Raw genomic sequence first — 23,557 nt, 5'->3', positions numbered from 1 at the left:
CTGACACGATTATGTTAATATAAATGAAGTAGCTACCGAAAATCCAACCCACGACCACAAGCGTCAAAGGTAGGCATGCATACTAATCACACAAATGATTCTGAAAATCTTCATATTGTAGCTTGTGCCAAATTAACAAACGTGTTATTATACGGAATTTCTCTTCTCTTCAGAAATCGACAAAAAGAACATAAATAAAATGAAGTGAAATTTTTAATAAGCTTTTTCGAAAAGTGGTTTCCAATTTTCATCAGTTACCATTGTACGAGAATTATGGTTGAAAGTTTTCTTCACCTGATATTGTTAGCTTAAACATAGGCTTGCCAAATTATGACTTTAAAAAATAAAAGGATATAAACTGATATTTAATCAAAATGTTTATCAAAAAGAATTTTCCTTGTGTGGGTACGTATGTGTGTAGGTGGGGGGGGGTCTATGTAAGGAATAATATAGTGGAAAAGATGACTAAAATAACTAGAAATATGTCAATCATGAAGCTATGAAAAAATTATTAGAGGCCTCTTACATGAACAATCTGCATGTTTTATTAAAATATTCAGTAGCGTTTTATCCAGTCTTTAATATCTGCAGTTCAAAATAGCAATACAACATGATCAATCTACTGTGTAATCAAAGAGCACACATAAATTTAATGTAGATGATTGTATTCAAATTGCTTGTCATTTTGGAGCCTACAACTGCAATACCATTACCATACATTTTAAAATCGTGAATGTTTTGCATTTTCTCAGTGTCCTACCAGAATTAATGTTCTACCATATTTACTCGCGTAATTTTCGCACTTTTTTAGAGGGAAAAAAGTTGTTTTGAAACAAGGGTGCGTAAATTATGCGGGGAAAAGAATTAGCCACATCAGTGAACATCATCTAATTTTTTTCCCAGTCAAAATAACACGAAAATACCGGTACACATTTTCTTTGTAACAAGAATTGACAACAAACAACTAATTCTAAATTTGTAGAAAAATAACATTAAAAAATTGATTAAGAAGTCGTGTGGTTTCCTACAAATCACTGTCAAATCCTCGCGTGCGCAAATTACGCGAGGAAAATAAAATATACAGAAAATGCCTTCAAAATTGGGATGCGAAAATTATGCGAGGGCGAAAATTACGCGCGTATTTACGGTAACTCTCTTCAACTAACATAATTAATTATTCCAGTAGAATAAGAATAGAGAAGCCACTTCCGTATGCCGTTTACAAAGATACATTACAAATTGGATAATAAGAAACAGGTGCGTGGGATAGATCGAGAATTAAGAATACCACGTATAAAATCTGAATAGTTATGGCTTCGTCACACAAATACTCACTTAAATACGTACAACGATTCGATATAAGTCACTGTGACATTTTTCAGTGTTAAGAAACCATAGCCTTGGTAGAGTTTGGTTCTAAGAATAAGAACACAGTATCTAGTTTCTATTTAAATTTTACACTTAACCTTCTGAATGTTATTGGAATATTGGTATCGTGAGAATGCTTTACCTTCAGCATTTAAATTGTATTCCAGCGATTGAAGTTTCGAAAAGTAACATTGAGTAAAGAACGTCAATGAAAATATACACGCAGATTTCGCTCAAATGGATCACACTGATCACGCGATTATCAATTGTTGTAAACCATTGTTTTATCATATACAGTCAAAACTTTTTATTGGAATATATTTTTCAATGTTATCGCCCAAGTATTTTTATTTTATGCTTCTTAAAATAAAAAATACTGCCAATAGTACAGAGTATTGCATGTTCACGTTACGGAATAAAATAAAAAAAGTACAACTATTTGAATGTTTCATCTAAAATATAGGCAATTCTACTTGAAAATCAAAAATGCAAATCCCTAGAGGTCATTACCTCAAGGTTTATACATGCGTTGTATACATACATATGACGTGAGTGAATGCTCCAAGAGACAATAATAAAACTTACTTAAACGTCTTCTTTACCGTTACAGCACACGAACCAATTAATTTGCATGTTTGCTAAAGTGGTTTATGGCACACGTGGTTTACACGCATTTTCAAATAACATGCTTCTATTAGCAGGAGAACACTAAAAAAGACATTTCCTACATAGAAACCGAACACTAACTCGCACGGAGACTTCTTTGCACTATAGTCATAGTATATATCTCTTGTAGATAATGGTTCTTTCGCCATACTATATCAAGTATATCTTATTGACATGCGGTAAGTGAATGTCTTGTGACCATGCGGCCTCCGATTAAAAAAAAGAAAAATCCATTCATTTTCAGTCTAGTCAAGTTGTTTGGTTCATTGCAGTTTAATTACAATTTTTAACTGCGATGCTGCAAATGACATGATCCTATTAAGGTGGAATTCAAAACACATACCGGTATATTCTTACCGAACATGGAGTTAAATCCAGCTCTATTCAAACTTTTTTTTCTATGAGTAATTCCTTATTCCGTATTCTCAAATCTTATTCTAGTAGTATAACATTCACTTTAGCACATGGGTTGCGAGTTCAAGTCCAGGTTGAGTCTTATCAGCTTTGTGGTAGTCTAACAACCAACGAGTGGGTTTCCTCTGGTACTTCTCTTACCTCCCATTTTATGCGTTTGTTTGTCGGAGTTTTGAAACCGTTTTAAGAAGCGAGGCTATATAAGATATGGACTTACAGATGGAAGGTAGAATTTTAACCACCATAATGCGTTCAATGCTCTTCCATCGGAAATCGAACTTGGAAAGGCTTAATGATATAACGCTCACATTTGGTGAAGGCAATCTTCGATCCCATGTCATGTCGATTCCATGTCATTTATCACATTGCACTATAGCCTCTTCCCTCTAATTTTCTATGATCATGATTTTTCTATTTAACAATCATTCTTTCTAGACGTAAGCTCTTAAAATCCAAGATTTTTATTTCATATAAAATTATTTACCTCAGTATGACCCTCTTTGAAGAATCAGAATCCTTGATACTACAGAAAATCGAAATACTTTCTTTTCAACATATTCTTTCAATCTAGTTCTCTACACACCTTTACCATCCATACGGAAAAAAAAATGGCCACGTCACCGGTCATTCTCTGATCTACTGGCTTAGTCCCTTCAGTTAGATAAGTAAGGGTAAGTGGGCTAAAAGATATCTGTGGGCAGAACATGACAGGAGAACTTAATAGTGATTAAACTGAATTAAAATTAAATTTGTTAACTGAGCTTGCATGATGTGCTAGCTAATGTTACGTATATTTGATGACAAAAGGCTCAAATCCTGCTCAGGTCGCTCCCGACTGAAGTTTCAGAATATTGGGACTTTCAGATGTTACCCTTAATATTCAGTATATCAAATGGATTTATTGTTCTTTCTAAAGTTTTACGCAGGGGAGTGTTTATCTAGAGACGCCGTATTAAATAGAATCTTTTAGCTACTTGCAAAAATTATTTTAAATTTTTTAATTTTTTTTAAAAATTTTTTACTTAATTTAGTAAATTATAAATGATGTAAACAAATTAGAATAATCAATTCCAATAATCCATATAAGTAGCTCAAATTTCAAGACAAATACCAACTTTTATAGAAATAAAGAAGCTTGAATAGCTACGTCTAAATTCTTCCTTCTTTAAATAGTACATTTTCGCAAAATGATGTCCGTGCACATTGAGTGATAACGATGTGTTTGTCTGATCTTTATCTATGATATGGAGCGGTATTACACTTAAGTTATATGTATGCCACGAAACTTGTTTACTGTTTCATGTTCACATTTACTCATACTGTTATTTTAAATCTATTTTAAACAGTAAAATGATTTCAAGATACTAGAAAATGTACGTACATCCGCTTCTTTCCTTATAGAATCCTTGTTGTTATTGCATAACAGAAAAATATGAGAAAATTACAGAAAAAAAGAGAAGAATACCTCTGAAAGGACAATGTAAGTCAAGGTTGAGTCAGTGTACCAGAAAGGAATTCTCAATGAAGACATTCTCCCACACACACACACATTTCTTGTTCCCATCCCGTACATCATATCCATGCATAATATCACATAACATAGGCTCGGAGCGAAAGAAAAAGTGTTCTTAATCGTAATTTCTACCGTCTTCAAATTGCGTAACACACAAATTACAGAGCAGAACATCTGTTTATTTCTTTTAAATTTTATAGCTGAAAGTCATTGTTATACGAACCGTTTGTATAAGCACCTAATAGGTATGAAGAACAAATAGGTCATACAATGTGTCAATTTTATTTGTTTATCGACATGTATGCATGCACAAAACATTTGTCTTACAATGTTGACTTTTTTCATGTGTAGGGAGCATTTTCCTTTTTCTTCTTAATACTGCTTCATTAACTCAACTGTTTCATAAGATGATTCATTCATGATAAACACCCACATAATTTCTAACCACGCATGCTATTCCTTGAAAGTTAGAGATTTCTTTTGTGATTATATTCGGCGACAAGCAATTGAAAGGTTAAGAGAAATGTCATTTTAAATTGGGCGGTGTTGTACAAGTCATGATATCATGAACACTGAGTAACTGAGAAGTAAAAGCGGTCGTTTTGTAGGAAAAATTAGACATTTTAACACATCAATATCCTCTTTGACATCCGTTCTCATTATGTAAATCTATTTTTTGTGTATCTACAATGAAGTAGACTGATATTCATACATATTGTACTATGAATATAAAACTGAACTTCCTTTTAAGTATAAATTGTATAACAAAATACTTTGGTTTGAGTAATATTTATCTGTACCTTGGGCAGAAAATACTCATACATGTGCACTATACTTAGTAGAATGTTAATTTCATATTAACAAAAGAAGAATGTTTTTAATATATGTAAGTGATTATTATGGGATAGTTGTTGCTATGGACATGTTTTATGGTTACCTAGTCAGTGAGTTTGTGTACTTAACAGTTTTAAGAAAAGGATATTATAAGTTATATCAAATAATAAACCAGTTTAACACCGTTTATAGACGTTGTCATTTTTATTAAAAAGGTGAGATTAATGGTATTTAAATATCGAAGCTAATATTTTCATTCCAAAGAAATACTACCACTTCGGATTTTTACCTCAGCAAACGAACCAGGTTTACGACTATCTTTTTGATAAGTCGTTATAAAAATTTTGGTTTACCTCACCCGGGACTTTGTAAATTCAATTCCCGAAGAAGAGTAAGGTTGAATTTACTTTTATACTACAGTTAATGAATACGAACTTAACCATATTGCGAAGTGGTAAAGTAATCATAAGAAAAATGGACAACGAAACAATTCAGCAGGAATCAAATACTAGTGACGAAGGTGAAACTAGTGTAACACCAGAATTGACATCGGAGGATCGAATCTTGTTAGCTTTACAGCGACAATTAATGCAAATGTCTACCGAGATAAAGCAGACCATAGAGCAAAAGTCTGACGAAGCTAACAAGCAATATGAAGAATTAAGTAGACGAATGGAACAGAAGTTTGACGAAGCTAACAAGCAAAATAAAGAATTAAAGCAGACCATGGAACAGAAATTCAGCGAATCTAACAAGACCATGGAACAGAAGTTCAACGAATCTAACAAGACCATGGAACAGAAGATAGAACTGAGGTTTGACGAAGCTAACAAGCAATATGAAGAATTAAGTAGACGGATAGAACAGAAATCAGATGAAACGAAACAGACGATTATCCAGGTGGTGAATGACATATCCTCGCAGTTCGAGGAAAAGTTAAAAAGGATATCCGATGATTGTCAAGAAAAGCACAATCACCAAAACCAAGAAATTAGTGCTGTAAAAAAAGATTTAGAAGTAATAGAATCTTCCATTAAACAGCAAAAGATCCAGGTCAGCAACAATTCTAATAACATACGTGTAAATACACAGTTGTTAGCTACTATTCAGGAAGAGATTAGAACGTTACAGGCTAAAGACAACATTTACCGTAATAACTTGGGTAGTGATCGCTTTGAGTTGCCCCACTCACCAGAGATGAACTCGCCTTCGCCGGGGTCTGATGAGGATATTATACTAGAAGAAAGTTGTCCGAAGAGTACTGAGGAGCGAAACGTAGATGGTGCGACGACACCGCACGTCATGGATAGGAACTATCACTCAACAAGAACAAGGAATGAGAAAAGGAAGGTAAAATTAAGTGTTAAGATGAGTGAAATTCGAGCTATGAGCAAATTCAGTGGTAAGTGTAATGAGAATGCTACTTCTTTCTTAGAGAAATTCCAAGACGAATGCAATATAATGTGTATAGATCGATCACAATATATGAAATTAATACCCCATGTATTACTCCCACCTTGTTCCTTATGGTTTAAAGCAATACGTGATCACATTAGTACATATGAGGAATTCAAAGCGGCATTGATCGCAAATTATGAAAATGACTTTTTGCTGGCAAATAGAGATGCCACCCTTAGAAATCAACACTTCAATCCTCGATTGCATAAATCTGTTGTAGAGTTTGTTGTAAATGTCTACAACGAATTAAAGGTTGTTAATCCATTACAATCGGAATCGAGAATAATAGCATCGATTCGAAATTTGCTTCCATTTAAATTGCAACAGATCTTATTTTCCACACAGTGTATGAGTTTCAGCCATTTATTGATGCTTGTCCAATGCTATGAAACTCAATACCATGCCATGAATTCACAATCAGGAATGGGTAAAATAAGAATAATTCAGATCATTTGGTGCCTGTTCGGAATTTAAATATCCGAAGTGTGAATAATACGAAACCTAACCTAAGCCGAGTATACTCTAGCAATCCAAATGAGCAAAATAGACAAGGTTATGTAGGGAATCCGCCTAACCTAACTAATCATGGTAATTATGATGTCAGATCACCCAACAGCAGTAGATATAAAAATAATCGAAGTACTGAGCGAAATTCCAGAAATGCAGCGAACTACGTGGATAGACGTAATTGGAGATCAAGAGAGGGCACTTCATATCAAAATCTGAATCACGATGAAAGACATGTACAACATAATGTAGAACCTAATTGTGATAGCGCAGTACAGTGTACTTTATTAGAATCGTATGCAAGTACGAATGTAACCTGATTAACGTTAATGAAATTTAATTACTCATATCAGCTCTAGATTTTCATGAACATTTATTTTATTTTTATTCAATTTAATTCTCTTTAATTCTCATTAATCAATGATAATTTTCAAATGTTTTTAATATATGTAAGAATTATAATTCGATTTATAAATGATTAAAAGCAAAGATTATTTATATTAGATTGATTTGTGTTGAAAACTTAATTGTCAAAGATTATGTTAAGAAGAAGATCTATTCTATAAAACTAATTATTCAACGACTAACTTGAATGAGATTCTTCTTTATTATAACATCTTAGTGCTACGATGTATGCCTTTAAATGCAACATCTAACTTATTTATTATATAATGCGCTCTGACTATTTATAACCCACGTTTGTCCTTTACGATTTTTGAAATCGCACCCTTCGACGACTAATTAAATGAGCGACGATATTTTTAATAAGAAAATATATTAATAATATAATGGATAATAATGAAATAAATATAATTAATGTAATTAAAGATAAATATTGATGAAATGAAAGATTTGTTATGAATGTATTTATATATATGTATATGTGAAATGTAATGAATAGATATACAAGGTGCGATCAAAATATGATGGACATATGCTATGTAAGAACACTAATGTAAACGGACCAGTGGTTCTTGAAGATAAAAGCCAAGCCTACTCATGACTTTTATATTCAGTCCCTTTGTCGAGCGACATTTTTATATAACAAAATACTTTGGTTTGAGTAATATTTATCTGTACCTTGGGCAGAAAATACTCATACATGTGCACTATACTTAGTAGAATGTTAATTTCATATTAACAAAAGAAGAATGTTTTTAATATATGTAAGTGATTATTATGGGATAGTTGTTGCTATGGACATGTTTTATGGTTACCTAGTCAGTGAGTTTGTGTACTTAACAGTTTTAAGAAAAGGATATTATAAGTTATATCAAATAATAAACCAGTTTAACACCGTTTATAGACGTTGTCATTTTTATTAAAAAGGTGAGATTAATGGTATTTAAATATCGAAGCTAATATTTTCATTCCAAAGAAATACTACCACTTCGGATTTTTACCTCAGCAAACGAACCAGGTTTACGACTATCTTTTTGATAAGTCGTTATAATTGCTATGCTTCAAAAATTTGTTTAATGAAAATGAAATGGAGAAGAACTAGTTAAAAACCCACGGACATGATGTAGCCACTACAAACTCACATCGAAATTGGATCGATCAAGGACTCCTTGCGTCAGAAATTCCCACCGCCCTCTACCATTGAGTCAATAAGTGACAGAGAATAGTCAAATTTAATTTGCTTGTTAGTTTCTTTGTTTGTTGAATTTTGACGTTAGTATTCAGCACTGAGGTTATGTGAGATTGGACCTACAGTTTAAGGTTAAAACCGAACCTGGAAGCCCGTGCACCAAATGTGTGCTCACTAGCCACTATACAACTAGAAGGGCAGTCCGATTCGGAATCCCACGCGCCATGGAAGAATAACTCACTTCCTACTATGGAATTTCATGTCAACAATGAATAAAATTTTCGAGTTCATTTCATTTACAGACTTGGGCGAACAACCATGACATAGGCTCGGAGTGAAAGAAACAGATGGCAAATAAAATATGGATCGAAAGAGTAATAGGAGTGAAAAAGAGGCTAGGGCGTACTCCAGAAGCAACGCATAGACCGATCGCCTTAACCCTGGCAGGATCAGGGGGAGGGCTACAAAGTGCCACATTTTCGAAATTTGGGACTTTGATCGTGAATATGTAAGATCCCATACTCAATGTTTGTATTTTGTCTTAACAGGTTTATAAAATATTTGTATTCACGGAACAGATCTTTTTCTTCTGTTCTCTTTGTGAATAACAAGAGTTCAAAAATGGTATCTCAGAATGCGCAAGGGCTTTGTCCTGCGAGGGTTTTAATGCCGTGAGAAATGAACAACGGATATCCTCAACAATGGACGAAAGGGGTTAAAAAATCGAGTTCAGAAAGAGCAGAAGATCAGAATATGAACGTGGCACATCGGGACCTTGACAAGCAGGAGTTACAAGTTATCGGAGACGTTGGCAAGAAGAAGAGTAAACATAGCATGTATCTAGGAGACTAAATGGAAGGATTCAAGTATAAAGGAAGCAGGAAATGGATACAGGCTTATGTACAGGAGGAACAACAACAGAAAGAATTGTCGATCTGAAATTATCTTGGATTAGAATATGAAGGAGAAATTGGTGGACGTAAATAGAGTAAACGACAGAATTATTATAAACAAACTCGTGCTAGGAGAAAGAGAAATCTTGAATATAATCAGCACCTATGCCCCACAAGTTGGGTGTGATGAAGAGACGAAGCAAGGATTTTAGATGAAGTTAGACAGTATTCTACAGAATTGTTCTTTACATGAGAAGCTTATCTTAGCAGTAGAGCTAAACGGGTATGTAAGACGATCAAGATCAGGATATAGAAAAGTACATGGAAGATATGGAATGGGAAATAGAAATGAGGAAGAAGAGAACATATTACAAGTGACGGACACATACGATCTTTTCTATCCAGAATACCTTCTTTAAGAAGAAAGAAGAATGTCTTACTACATATTAGAGTAGCGCCTCAAAGTTTCAGATCGACTACATCTTACGGAGGAGAGAAAACTTACGTAACGCAAAGGACTGAAAAGGCATATCAGTGAGAGTCTAACAGAGCATTATTACTTCGTAGTAGCCGATATCTGCAACAAGGGAAAAATAGGAAAAAGACAAAACAATCCTGTTCAACAAAGTGGTGGAAACTAAGTAGATGGAACAAGTGCTGAAAAAATTCGAAAGTAAATTACCACGTCGAAAAATATTTCAAATGAAGGAAGAGGAGGTCATGAGGAAGAGGAATGGCCCAGAGTATCAGTATTACTCAGGGAAATAGAAAGAAAACTTTTGGGAGAAGCAAATGGAAGAGGTCTCATTGATAAACCAACGTGGTGGTGGGATGAAGAACTCCAAGCAGTTGTAAAAGAGAAAAAGAAACTATACAAAAAGTGGCAGAATTCTAGAAATCAATAAACTCTGAAGGATTACAAGGTAATTAAAACATATCAATAAAGTAGTCAGTATAGCAAAAGGCAAGGTTTTTGGCGAGTTTACAACAACCTGGGAATAAAAGAGGTATAAAAGTTGATTTACAAGCTTTGGAAAGAGAAAGGCAAAAAATAATATATAGCGATCGAAGGAGTGTTTCTAGAAACTTCTCAATGAAGAAAACCCGAGAGAAACTAGGGAAAATCTACCCATGAATCAGAAACTTGTTCGGCCTGTGACTATGGTAGAAGTGGAAAATGCCACGAAAAAGATGAAAGTGGCAAAGCCCCAAAGCCGGATAATATCTCTATCGAAGCATGAAAAAGTCTAGGTATAGGAGTGCAGTGGTATACTCAAAATAGGATATTAGAAAAAGAAATTATGCCAAAAGAATGGAGAAGCAGCTATGTTGTGTCAGTTTTCAAAAGAAAGGAGATGTGAAAGAACGTGACAACTACAGGGAAATAAAATTTACGAGTCACGCAATAAAGCTCTAGGAGAGAGCGATAGAAACAAGAATGAGGGAAGAGACCGAATTAACAGAGACTCAATTTGGTTTCATACCAGGATGGTGAACAACGGATGCAATATTCACATTTAGGTTGCAAATGACAAAGTACAGAGAATACCATGACCTCCATAAAGTTTTCATCGACCTACAGGAAGCATATGATAGAGTGCCTCGGGGTCTTATTTGGTGGGCTCTAAAGAACAAGTGTCCCGAACACATACGTCTGTATAGTTCAAGTTGTGTAGGATGAATGTAGGACAGGACTGAGGAGCGCGTGTGGAATAACAGAGGAGTGTACAATTAAAGTGGGACTTCACCAGGGGACGAGCCGTAGCCCATTTTTGCTTTTGAGATTGTTAAGCTAACAAAGGATATCAAAGAGTTAGTACCTTGGAATGTGCTATTTGCGGACAATATCTTGCTGGTGAGGAAGACCAAGTCAGCGCTGCACGAGACTTTAGACACCTGGAGAGGAGCATTAGAGAGCAAAGGGCTTAAAATTAGTAAAATCAAGGTAGAATATTTACATTGTCCATTCAGCAAAAATGTAATTGAAAATACAAGAATACGACTGGACGAAGAAGAAGTGATAATTAATGACGAAGAATTCAAGTACTTGGGATCAATACGAGGAAAATGCAGGAAGGAGGAAGATGCAGGAACAGCAGAATTAGCAGCGGCTGGACAAAATGAAGAGAAGTGGTATGAGTATTGTGTGACCGTAGGATAGTGATACGTCTTAAAGGAAAAATTTAAAAATCAGTAGCTCGACCTCCCATTTTATATAACTACGAAGCGAAGAAGAGAAAGTAACAGAAGTTGCATGTTGCGGAGATAAAGATGCAGCGATGGATGTGTGAAGTGAGCAGAAGGACATAATTAATTGATCCGAGGAACAGTAGAGGTAAGATCAATAGAGGGAAAACTGCAATAAAGTAAACTTCGATGGTTTGGAAATGTAATAAGTCATTTGGAATACGTAGCTCCCCAAGTGGATGCTAGCAAGGCCGACCAAACAAAAAGGGGAGAGATTGTATGAAGAATGTTCGTATATTATTAACAGTTGTAATGACGCTTACTGCCCCTAAAATTGAAGAGATACCAGGCATATGATGCAGTGCGGTGTCACAGAGGATATGACAGAAGTTAGAAATAGGTGGAGTGATCAGAAAAGCCGTTTCCAGCAAACTGGAAAAAAAGAAAGAAATAAGGAGAAAATATTATCTGATTCCTTCTGTGCAAATGGATTTTCTTCTCAAGTGATATAGCAGATACCTTGAACTTGGACACATTTCACGTGGCTACAATCTTCCAAACAGTATTTGACAATGATAAGCAATAGAAGTTAACATTTTGTTTTCCATTGGATATTTTGTCCAGTACAATGTATTATTTGGACTTAACGAGTAGATGTTTTCCACTAGTGTACAGGAAATCACCGCTTCGTAATTGGGATCATGCTAATGGGGCTTATGATATTGTAATGTTAGTCTGTCCGTCCGTTACTCAGCACTAACTCTAGAACCAAAACGAATTTTTGAATTCTGATTTTTGTAATATACCTAGAGCAGGGTTTCTCAAGCTGGGGGTCGCGAGAGGGTTTCATGAGAGTTGCGACGATAAGCGGAAGATTAATAAACTGACCAAATTTAGTTCGCTTTCCATTCGCTTTTAGGGAAGTTACTGTATTCACTATGTACAAGAAATGGATTCTACTATTATAGGAATAGATGGGTATTGTGAGATCTCCGCAATAGGTATATTAAAAATCCCACACAAGCTTATTACAAACCAGAATTTATAAGAGGTTCGCTGACAAGAGGATGCGATAAAATGGGGGTCGTGATAGGAATTGGGTTGAGAACCACTGATCTAGAGCGATTATTTCAGCCATTGACATCTTTTAGGAATAACGGTAACTAACATTGATTACCCATGTCCTATTTTCTGCTATTGAATCCCAAGGGTGTGTGATTGTAGAATGCTGCATGTTACATATCGCGCGGTTACATAGCAGTAAACATCGTCCATTGGTTGACATTTACTGGATGAAATTGGAACTTCTAAACGTGGCACTTTTCACTTTCTTCTCAGTTGAAATTTAGCCTCCCTTTCAATCACCAAGACTATGGGACGTGGGGTATAAAGTTTAAGATGGAATCGGAACAACCATACTTCGTTCAATGCTCTCGCAAAGGGAATCGAATCCGGGACCACTTGCACCCAAGGCGCACTCCTAGCCAAGAGATCACAGAGAGGACCAATTTATTATTATTATTATTATTATTATTATTATTATTATTATTATTATTATTATTATTATTATTATTATTATTATTATTATTATTATAAGAGATCTATTTTAGGGACGGAGCTAAGAAACTGTAATGAGAAGAAATCTCAAGAAAATTAACAAAAATAAGTAAATTAAAAAAAAATGTTGCAATTATATTCTCAGATGTTTAAATAATAAAAATATAATATAATATGTAAGTTGTAAACTTAAGCCTAATTCTAAACATGGTATTTACTCCTTTGTTTATTTCTAATCTGAATTTGATAAAGTGCTGTATTTGACAGATTCTTGTTCCCATCACTATAAATAAACTTTAAGGTATGTTCTTTGGTTTCCCGTTATTTTGCTAATTAATAAAACAAAGTAGAATTTAATACAGGGCTCTTTTAATGTGGAAGAAGAACAATAATACTGTCGTCGATCTTTCATGTTAGATGCTCATAATCTAATTAAGTTTCCTCTCACTCGTCGTTGTGAATAAGTATACTTTTTTAATTCTAAGATATGTTCAATGACTGAAAAGAAACAAAAAAATACATAAAGGGTACATTGAAATCAGTTGCTTAGCAACGCACAAATAATGAAATATTGCCATGGTCGATATCTGTGTTTGTAAAGAGAAGGATATAATGCAACCGTGTTAGCAACGACGGCTTGAAAAGTGTATAGTTTTAAAAAAACAGAACTTTGTATGTGTTTCACTCGTGATGTAGAGAGTCTGTATGTGTGTGAGCATACGCTGGGGACAAAAGGAATAAATCTGTCTGAGTGCTTACTTAATGAGAAAAGCGAGAGCTTTCTCCACATGTACAGCATATATAGCTTGTCGAATATATAACTCGGGGGATTTAGAGATGAAGTGACAACTACAATATGCATTATTATTATTATTATTATTATTATTATTATTATTATTATTATTATTATTATTATTATTATTATTATTATTATTATTATTAAACTATTCTATGCGTAAGTGTCGGAAGTCTTATATAACGGCTTTGTCCGTTCGCCGGTCTGTCTGCTGAAAGGCATCAGAGCAAATAGCGTAAGATATATCAAAAAGAGATCTTCTGCAATTGATTCAGCGTCCCAAGAATAGATTTTACCTCTTCCTTTAACCTGTTATTCAAACTATATGTGGCTGAAATTAACCATTTCCAATTTCAACGTTTTTCGCCGTAGAACGAAAACGGTAATGGATACCGACGAGCGGTTTTTCTTCAATCGATTCGACACCTCAAGGAAAATATTGTCGTCATGGTCATCATAATAGCGCTGGTGTACTCTTCACTTCGCTTCATGAAACACGTACATCAGTAGCTGCTCGAGTCACGCTGTCATAAAAGTGACCTTAAGCTTTGCTTAATTTTGCTTCTCGAACGCCATTTTCTAGGAGAAACAAATATTTCACTGAAAGGTGATTTCTCATTATCTTTTGTGAGTCTTTATTAAACCAAATATGTTTTTACGTACATACCAAATGCATTATTATGCTCTTTAGAAGGTTATGTTGAGTTAACACAAGGTCACTTGGATTGCAAAAAGTTTTCGTTTTCATAAGCAATTTGCTCAGGAAGCGTAACGCGTATAACATTTAATCTCCGTCTTCACGCAAACAAGCAATGAAGTCGCCAAACTATAGTTTGTTGTCACTAAAGATCCACCAAAATGTCGAAAGTGACGCTCTAAGCTACTTTATTTATTTTGTATTTTGTAATTTATTTACTTATAAGTAACGAAGAAAACGGAAGTAAATTCGTTAGAAGAGAAGAATGCAAACACCAGATTCACTAAAATTATAAACAATTTATAGATATATATTGTCCATTGATTTACAGCACAACCGTAGCTAGGAAGTGTCCAGGGGGCTCATCCCTCGTGCAATAACTTTCAGCCCCCTGAAACTTTCAGTTGTTTGTTGATATATATGTTTGAGTGAACTCAAGTTAGCCCCTCAAAATTAGGTCGTCCTCTGTCTCCGTGTTCTGAATTATACGAGGGAAGTATTTCTCTTTTCTCTGAAATAAACAAGGATCTTGACCCTTTCGGACCCAGATCATTTTTGGCGTTTTCCTACATTTTCAGTTAGTGGCTTATTGCTCAAAAACTATTTACCCGATTGATACGGTTAAGGCCTTGCTGTTTTAGAAGAGAGATGTGGCTATTTTTTGGTGTAAGTTACATTGCAGTTTTGCCAATGGGAGGGAAATTATTGAGGGATATGTAGAGGTGAAAATTTACAAAAAAATCCCTAACCGAATTTCAAGATTTTTTTGTAGCTGGCACCACTATTACCGTATGGGTTTAAGTCACCTAAAAAAATATTTGGTGTATTGACACGGTACACTGAAAACCTGAAGTCGCTACCTGCCATACAAAGAGAGAGAGAAAAAAATCGCTGTCATCATACACATGAAATTTTGACACTTTTTTACGCCTCACGCCTCAGAAGCAAAAATCAACAGACCGGGGCTACAGCTTCCCTAATTATTCCATTGAAAGTTTTAAAGGTGCGTTCTGTAGGCCAAAGAGGAGGCTTTCAGATAGTGGTATGTTTGTTCCAATGTAGCCAGCAGGAGGGAAATAATAGAGGAGAAAGGAACATTTTTCAAATTAATCATAAAATCAGGCATTATTTTGTTTTGGCTGAAAATACTGTCACCAGACAGACGCAAGCTATCTGAAAATAAACCTTTGTACCCCATTGATATATTCTACGAGTATCATGGCGGTATCTAACAAAGTAACCATGAAATTAAACAAAAAATCTCATTCTAACTCAGAAATTCACCATTCTCTTACTATTTACAGAACATGGTTTATTATAAACCACAACTGTACTTCTCGTAATTATCCTATTGAAACATTTTATGGTACGTTGTGCAGGCTAAGGACGAGGCTTACAGACAGTTGTATGTTTGTTTGAATATAGCCAACAGGAGGGAAATAATAGACAGAAAAATGATTGTTTCCAAAATTTCTCCAAAAATCGTGAATTATTTTTTGGCTAGCAACACTGCTACCAGACAGACGCAAACTATCTTAAAGTAAACATTGGTACACCACTAATATATCATACAAGTATCATGGCGATATTTAAGAAACAAAGCTTCTACCGGTAATTACAAAAAATAGATTACGATAAAGAGAAAAGCAAGGAAAAAAACTAGAAAAATCAAGGGTTAGGACCTAAATACGAAATTTTCGTGCGCCCCCTAATTACCCCATTGTTACGATCTGTACCTGCTTTTGTTCAGTAAGTATCAATGTTCGATTGGCACAAGTTGACTTGCGATCGGATGTATAGGTACAAATTTATAAACACAAATGTCGAATTTTTTGCCCAAATTTAGGGAAATTTTAATTTCCCTAGTTGGCAACACTGCGCGCGGGCCGATCCAAATGATGTCAACAATTAGGTATCCATCCGAGGTATCTACCTGATAAGTATTAAGGAGATCTCTAAGGAAGCTACTGGAAAAAAAGAATTCGAAATTCGAAAATTCTCAAATGTTTGATTTTGGGCTGAAATTTGATAAGGAAATTCGACAGCCAGAAGAAAAAGAAACTAATATGATAAACAATGGTCCAACCATATTTGTCTGAAAAAAATCCCGATATCTTAATAAGAGTGCACACAGGAACGAATTTAAACAGCGTGTGCTACTTTGGCCACCTGGGTCCGAAAGGGTTAATGGTCGGATTTTTACTCGGGGCAGGATGGCTCAGTGGCAGAGCGTTTACCTCTGGTGCGTAGGATGGTTGGTTCGACCCCTGGCTAAGTAAGTTGGTGGTAAGAACATTGTATTCGTGGGTTTTCTCAGGGTACTCCCGTTTCCTCCAGTATTCTCATTCCACCAATTCTTTTATCATCATTCACTTGCCTTAATCATCCAGCTCCCTTATCCTAAAGGACATAATCGTTGGACGTTAAGCAGAAAGATTCCATTTTGGAATTTACCTGATTTCTTCTTCACGTGTAGTTAAATGTCCCTTGCTTTTTTAAAACCCATTTAGATTTTAGGTATGTAAGTTTAATACTACTTAAACTTTAAAAATATTAATCTTTATATAAAAACGAATGTTTGTCTGTTTCTCCTGTGTACAAATCCATATCATTGGCTTGGCATACTTTCTAAGTAACTGTTTTGAAGAGACCATAGGCTATTTAGAATTTATTGATAATCATCTTAATGGGAGATAAGAGGGGTTAAAAAGGGCAAAAGGTGGCTTAAAATTTATGCCAACAACTTATATTTCACGAACTACTCATGTGAGGAAGATATAACTCAGTACGTAAACTCATTTAAAATAATGAATATTCTTACAACTTCCGAATATTCTAATAATTATTCTATGCATGACTAATTTTTAGTATGCAGTCATTTTGTCTAAGAAAAATGAAAGTAAGTATTACATTAAGTCTTAACAGAGATACGATTTCAAAACGTATTTATAAATTCCCTGACAGGGACGCATGCAGAAATTTATTTCGGGGAGATCCTAATTCAATATGAGGATAAATTATATTAAAATTTGTAAAATTACCCCTAAATTTAGACTAAATTTACAAGAACTCAGGATTTTGAGGAGTCCGGAAACTCAGGACCCACCCCGTGGGTACGTCCCTGTTCCCCGGCTTCGCAACCCGAAAGCGGCAGCAGCGTGCCAGGTGATTTTTAACTGCGTGATTTGTGATCAGTACATCGTCTTTCTAGCTGAGCTCAGTATCTCTTAAGATAGTTCTCGAGTATCCTTACAATGCTGGATCAAGATCGACAATTGTAGATCCCCAGCAACAATCTAACCTGGGACTGTGCTTACCAAAGGTATACACATTGATCATTTGGAAACACTGAGTACATAAAGTATTTACTTTTCTAAAAGATGACATTTTAAAATTACAAGACAGATATTTCATCCTAGTTGGTAACATCGAATACAACAGCTCAACTGGCAATGCTAAGTTCTTATAGCCAACTTAATTTCGTACGAAAGCATTGATTTTATAGCGTCATATTTAGTACATTATGCATTGATTTTATAGTGAAGTAGACTATCGCGTCGAGATTTGCATAATAGGATTAGAAATTAGATTTCTGGGCTTTTGTCATCTATGGCCATGTTAACCCGTCAGGTATGAGGAATGACGTCTTTCGGCGATCACACTATCTGAGAAAAGCAGGGAAGAGAGAAATGATTGTGCAAGAAAGGAAGTGGCCTGGGACCTGTATGTAGGTGCACTTGGCTGGTGTGAGTGAGGAAAGCTAAGGAAAACCTCACTCACACGGCAGGGTCCCACAAGTTGTCGCTGAAATCTGATTGCCACATAGCACATTTGATAGAACATCATACGAAATGAAAATGAGCAAAATTTGAGGTGCTATGGACCAGAAGGATAGGAGCTACGGGGCTTCAAATTTTGTTTTCATTATATTGTGCAACTTTTGTTTTCATTATATTGTGCAACTTTTGTTTTGATTGCTTTAACGGTTTTCAAGATATTTACTTTAAACGTACATGGTTCAATGATATAAATTTTTGGATATTTAAATTTTGAAGCCCCGTTGCTCCTACCATTCTGGTCCATAGCACCTTAAATTTTGCTCATTTTCATTTCTCAAGATGCTCTATCAGACGTGCTATGTGGCAATCAGATTTCAGCAGAACTTGTGAGACCCTCCCGTGTCAGGATGGCTGGACTGGAAAAGCTTTTACACTTTTTCGAACGAGCATCCCCATTAGACTTGCATGACAGAACCATTGAATAACTGTCTATCAAGCCTCAATTGGATTACTTGTAAAGGCATGTTCCTTCACAATTTCCTTTCCAATACTATTTTAAGATAAGAAACAATATTTATTTTAACTACTGGTGGCATATTTTCGTTATATATGCTTCGTTCCTGTAGCGTAACTACGATTTTTTAAGGACAGGAGAAGTATCAACTTGCCGCAGTTCAGTTGGTACATAGCTGATTTATCATTAGTGAGGTCCTGGGATCAAAACTTTTCCATCATACTGGTTGAAGTTTTTCTTAAGGTTTTCAGGTAAAGTTTCTTCTTTTAAACAAAATAAAAAGACTTTTTAATACAAAAGAATATAAATAAAAAATTGGAATATAGTTTTTCAGCTTAACGAATATTACACTCTAATTAGACTCATTTTTATAAACATTTTTTTTCTAGTGGTCACCAAAGGTTGGTACTTTATGGACTATCTGAAGTTGCTATTGTATTAAAAAATAGTTTTCAATGTTTTATAGCACTAAGTATTTATCAACTTGTACTACGTTTTTCAATATTTAATTGGTAGCAATATTGTCATAATAATAGTTCTGAGCAAGAGAGGCATTGGGGGAGGTGAGAATTTTCAAGTAGGGGGCCTGCACACCTCAGGGAGACAAAATATCTTTCAAAATCCACCTCACAATAATTCTTAAATCATTATTTTCTTCACTGTCTAATTTTACAATTAATTATTGTACATTTATCTCTATCAAGTACCTTTACCCTGAAAGAAGTCCGAGTGTCGTATATACGAGAAATATTAAATGTAAATTAATATCCGTGTAATAAGCCATAATTACTCAACTCTTGTATGCGTAGTATATTTAATCCTAATTCTCACGTTAAAGTGTAAGTCCACGTAACCCTACTGAAAAGGACTTTAAACACAAAAGCATCAATTCAGTGTTCCTTTTACCCTAATTTCCAGTTCTCCATATACCCACTGAACTACAAGGAAAATGAATAGGAACCTTCCTTCGGATAAACATTTAATCAGAGAGATTTACATTATCCTTCCTCTGAGAATTACATATATGTTATAGCAATTAAAGAGATGAGCTATGAACAATAACGTCTCCATGGTAACCAACCTTATACTCCTGTATGGGTAATGAATTCTGTGTGGTAACTTCTAAGTTTAACAAACAAGCATAAAAAAAAAAGAAAGAAAGAAACTCACCAATGAAATCCGTGTACTTGGGGTCCACAGTGAAAACTCCAAGTTGCAGCTCCTCCTCGTCGTCTGAAGCAGTACTCAAGCTTTCATGAAACATTTGTTTCAAGTCCTGAGTACTTATCTGTCGACCAACTTCATTTAATTCGACAAAGTAATCCACCAGTATACTGCCTTTACTGCAAAGGAACAAACAATGGACAAAAATTAATATCTTATTAACGCTATACCTGAAAGCAGTATTAACTTTAAATGGAAAGAGCGTGTTTAATGGAAATATTATTTCTATTCATTTGTAGTAGAGTCATTTACAAAAGTGAATAACCTTACTCTATGCAACATTTCTGTATCAGGGGCCGCGGTGGCTTTGTGGTAGAGCGTTCACCTCTGGTGCTAGGGGTCTCGGGTTCAAACCCTGCTCTCGCCAAGTGAACTTTGTGGTGGACAAACACCGTGTGCGTGGGTTTTCTCGGGTTTTCTCGGGTTCCTCCCACTTTCTTCATTCCACCATTTCATTTACAACGACTCACCAAAGGTAATCGCCAACCCTGGTTCGGCTAATAACATAAGTAAATCTTTAGTGGCCGTAATTGTTCACACCTTAAAATATCTTCCGTAATTATATCCACTAGTATTCTCACCTTTTATACTGAAATTACAAGTCGATGATGAGTAGTAAAATAATTTATTCGTTGATTCTCTTTTAACGTATATTCACACAAGCTGTTTTGCAATCAAACATGTTAATTATGTATCTATAAACAACTACCTAGCAACCAATTATACAATAATGTATATTTCTTACATATATTAAAAACATTCTTCTTTTGTTATTTTTAAATTAACATTATATCAGGTATAGTGCTTATGTAGAAGCACTTTCTGCCCAAAAATACAGGTAATTATCAATCGATACAAAGTATTTCGTTGTATAAAATGTCGCCCGACGACGGGACTGAATATAAAAGTTACAAGCGAGCTTGGCTTTTATATTTAAGAACCACTGGTCCGTTTATAATAATGATATTCTATTAATTACGTCCTTTTACATTTTGATCGACCCTCGTATATCCTCATTAAGTTTCATACATATAGATACATTTATAATAAATCTTTCATTCCATTAATATTTATCTTTTATTACAAAAACGTCGTCGCTTAATAATATAATCAATGAAGGGTGCAAAGTCAAAATCGTAAGAGGCAAATTACTTTTTAAAACATAAATCACAATGATTAACAGTTTCAATCATTATTAAAAACGGTGATGTTAAGAAAAAATGTTTGATCTTTCCAGGGCGCATTATATAATAACTACATTAGATGATATTTTAAAATATACATTGTATCAATAAGGCGTCAAAATACAGAAGAATCTTATTCGAGTAATATATAAGGTAGCGCATAAAGACAGTCGTCGAATAATTAGCTTAATAGAATGAACCTTATACTTAACATAATCTTTGACAACAAATTTTCAACACAAATCCATATAATATAAATAACCTTTGCTTTTAATCAATTATGAATCGAATTATAATTCTTCACATTAACAAGAGAGAATTAAAATCATTTGAAAATTATCATTGGTTAATGAGAATTAAAGAAAATTAAATTGAATAAAAAATAAGATAAATGTTCATGAGAATCTATAGCTGATATGGGTTTAACCCTTACTTCATCAACTGTAGTCAGCTTAAATTCGTACTTGCATATGATTCTAATAAAGTACATTGTACTGCACAATCGTTATTATGTCCCACATTATTTTGTACATGAATTGCGTCATTGTTTTGGTTTTGATATGAAGTGCCATCTCTTGGATTACGATTACGTCTATCCATGTAGTTTACTGTATTCCTTGAATTTCGCCATGTATTTCGTCTATTTTTAAATCTACTTCGATTAAGTGATCTGACATAATTATTGTCACGATTGATTAGGTTAGGTGGATTCCCAACATATCTTTGCCTATTTTGTCCGTTCTGATTGTTGAAATTTGCTCGACTTAGGTTATATTCCGTATTGCCTGCATTACGGATATTTAGATTCCGAACAGGTACAAGGTGATCTGAATTGTTTTTAATTTTGCCTAATCCTGCTTGATGATTCTGAGCGTGGTATTGAGTTTCATAACATTGGACAAGCGTTAATAGGTGATTAAGACTCATACACTGGGTAGAAAACAGGATCTGTTGTAGTTTAAACGGTAGCAAATTTCGAATTGATGCAATTACTCTGGATTCCGATTGCAACGGATTTACGACTTTTAATTCGTTATATGTATTTACGACAAAATCGACAACGGATTTGTGCAAACGAGGATTAAAAGGTTGGTTTCTAATCGTGGCATCTCTGTTTGCAAGCAAAAAGTCGTTTTCGTAATTTGCAATCAGCGCTGCTTTGAATTCCTCATATGTATTGATGTGATCTCGTACTGCTTTAAACCATAAAGAACATGGTGGGAGTAATAAATGAGGGATTAGTTTCATATATTGCGATTTATCTATACACATTATATTGCACTCATCTTGAAATTTTTCTAAGAAAGAGGTAGCATTTTCATTACATTTACCACTAAACTTACTCATAGCACGTATTTCACTCATCTTTACACTTAACTTTACCTTCCTTTCACCATTTCGTGTTCGTGTTGAGTGACAATTTTTACCTACTGCATTATCTGTGGTTCCACCATCTCTTTTCCGCCCATCTTTATTCCTTGGATGAATTCCTTCCAAAATAATGTCCTCATCGGATGGATTACTTGAAGATGAGATAATATGAGATCCACGTTGATCTGTTACGGGTGAATGCGAGGTCATCGCTTGAGAACAAGGGAATTCCGAACGATCATTAGTCATGTTGTTGTGATATGCGTTGTCCTTAATCTGCAACGTCCTAATTTCCTCTTGTAATGTAGATATCCACTGAGTATTCGTACGTATTTGGTTAGAATTATCCGTAACCTGAATCTTTTGTTGCCGTACAGAAGATTCTATTACTTCCAAATCCTTTTTTACACAATTGACTTCTTGGATTACATGGTTGTAATTATCCTGGCAATCTTCTGATACTCTTTTTAACTTTTCATCAAATTGTAATGTAAGGTCTTTCACCGCCTGGATCACAGATTGTTTCGTATCTTCTGAATTTTGGTCTATTTGCTCCAACCGTCTACTTAATTCCTCGTACTGTTTACTGGATTCCTCGGATTTCTGCTCCAATTGTCTGCTTAATTCCTCGTACTGTTTACTGGATTCCTCGGATTTCTGCTGAACCGTATGCTTTAATTCTTCCGACATCTGGGCTAACTTTTGTTCTTGTCGCTGTAAAGCCATTAAGATTTTGTCTTCAAATGTCAACACTTCAGGTACAACAGGAGCTGTATTTTGTTCGTCGTTACCACTGTCACCAGTTTCTTTCTCCATTGCCTCACCGAGCATAATTTTTCTTGTGATTATTTTACCACTTCTAAGTATAGTTAAGTTCGTAGACATGAACCTTAGTACTGAAGTAAATTCACCCCTTACTTTGTACTTCAGGATATTAATTTACAAAGTTCCCGGGTGAGGTAAACCAAAATTTTACAACGACTCACCAAAGGTGGTCGCCAACC

General features: G+C 34.8%; 1 protein-coding gene across 2 annotated transcripts in view; it reads right to left on the bottom strand.

Annotated features, from left to right (window-relative positions):
- The window catches only part of LOC145668392 (uncharacterized), a 193,239-nt gene that overhangs the window by 26,083 nt on the left and 143,599 nt on the right, over positions 1-23,557 (bottom strand). For both annotated transcript variants that reach the window (XM_081736180.1, XM_081736181.1), the window contains exon 5: positions 19,945-20,117. In XM_081736180.1, coding sequence (XP_081592306.1) covers positions 19,945-20,117 — 173 coding nt within the window. The remainder of the gene's footprint in view (positions 1-19,944; positions 20,118-23,557) is intronic.

Source organism: Thermobia domestica, chromosome 13 (assembly GCF_964235325.1).
Source record: "Thermobia domestica chromosome 13, izTheDome1.hap1.1, whole genome shotgun sequence".
NCBI classification, from domain to species: domain Eukaryota; kingdom Metazoa; phylum Arthropoda; class Insecta; order Zygentoma; family Lepismatidae; genus Thermobia; species Thermobia domestica.
The sequence above is the reverse complement of the archived record's forward strand: the minus strand, read 5'-3'. Positions and strand labels throughout refer to the sequence as shown.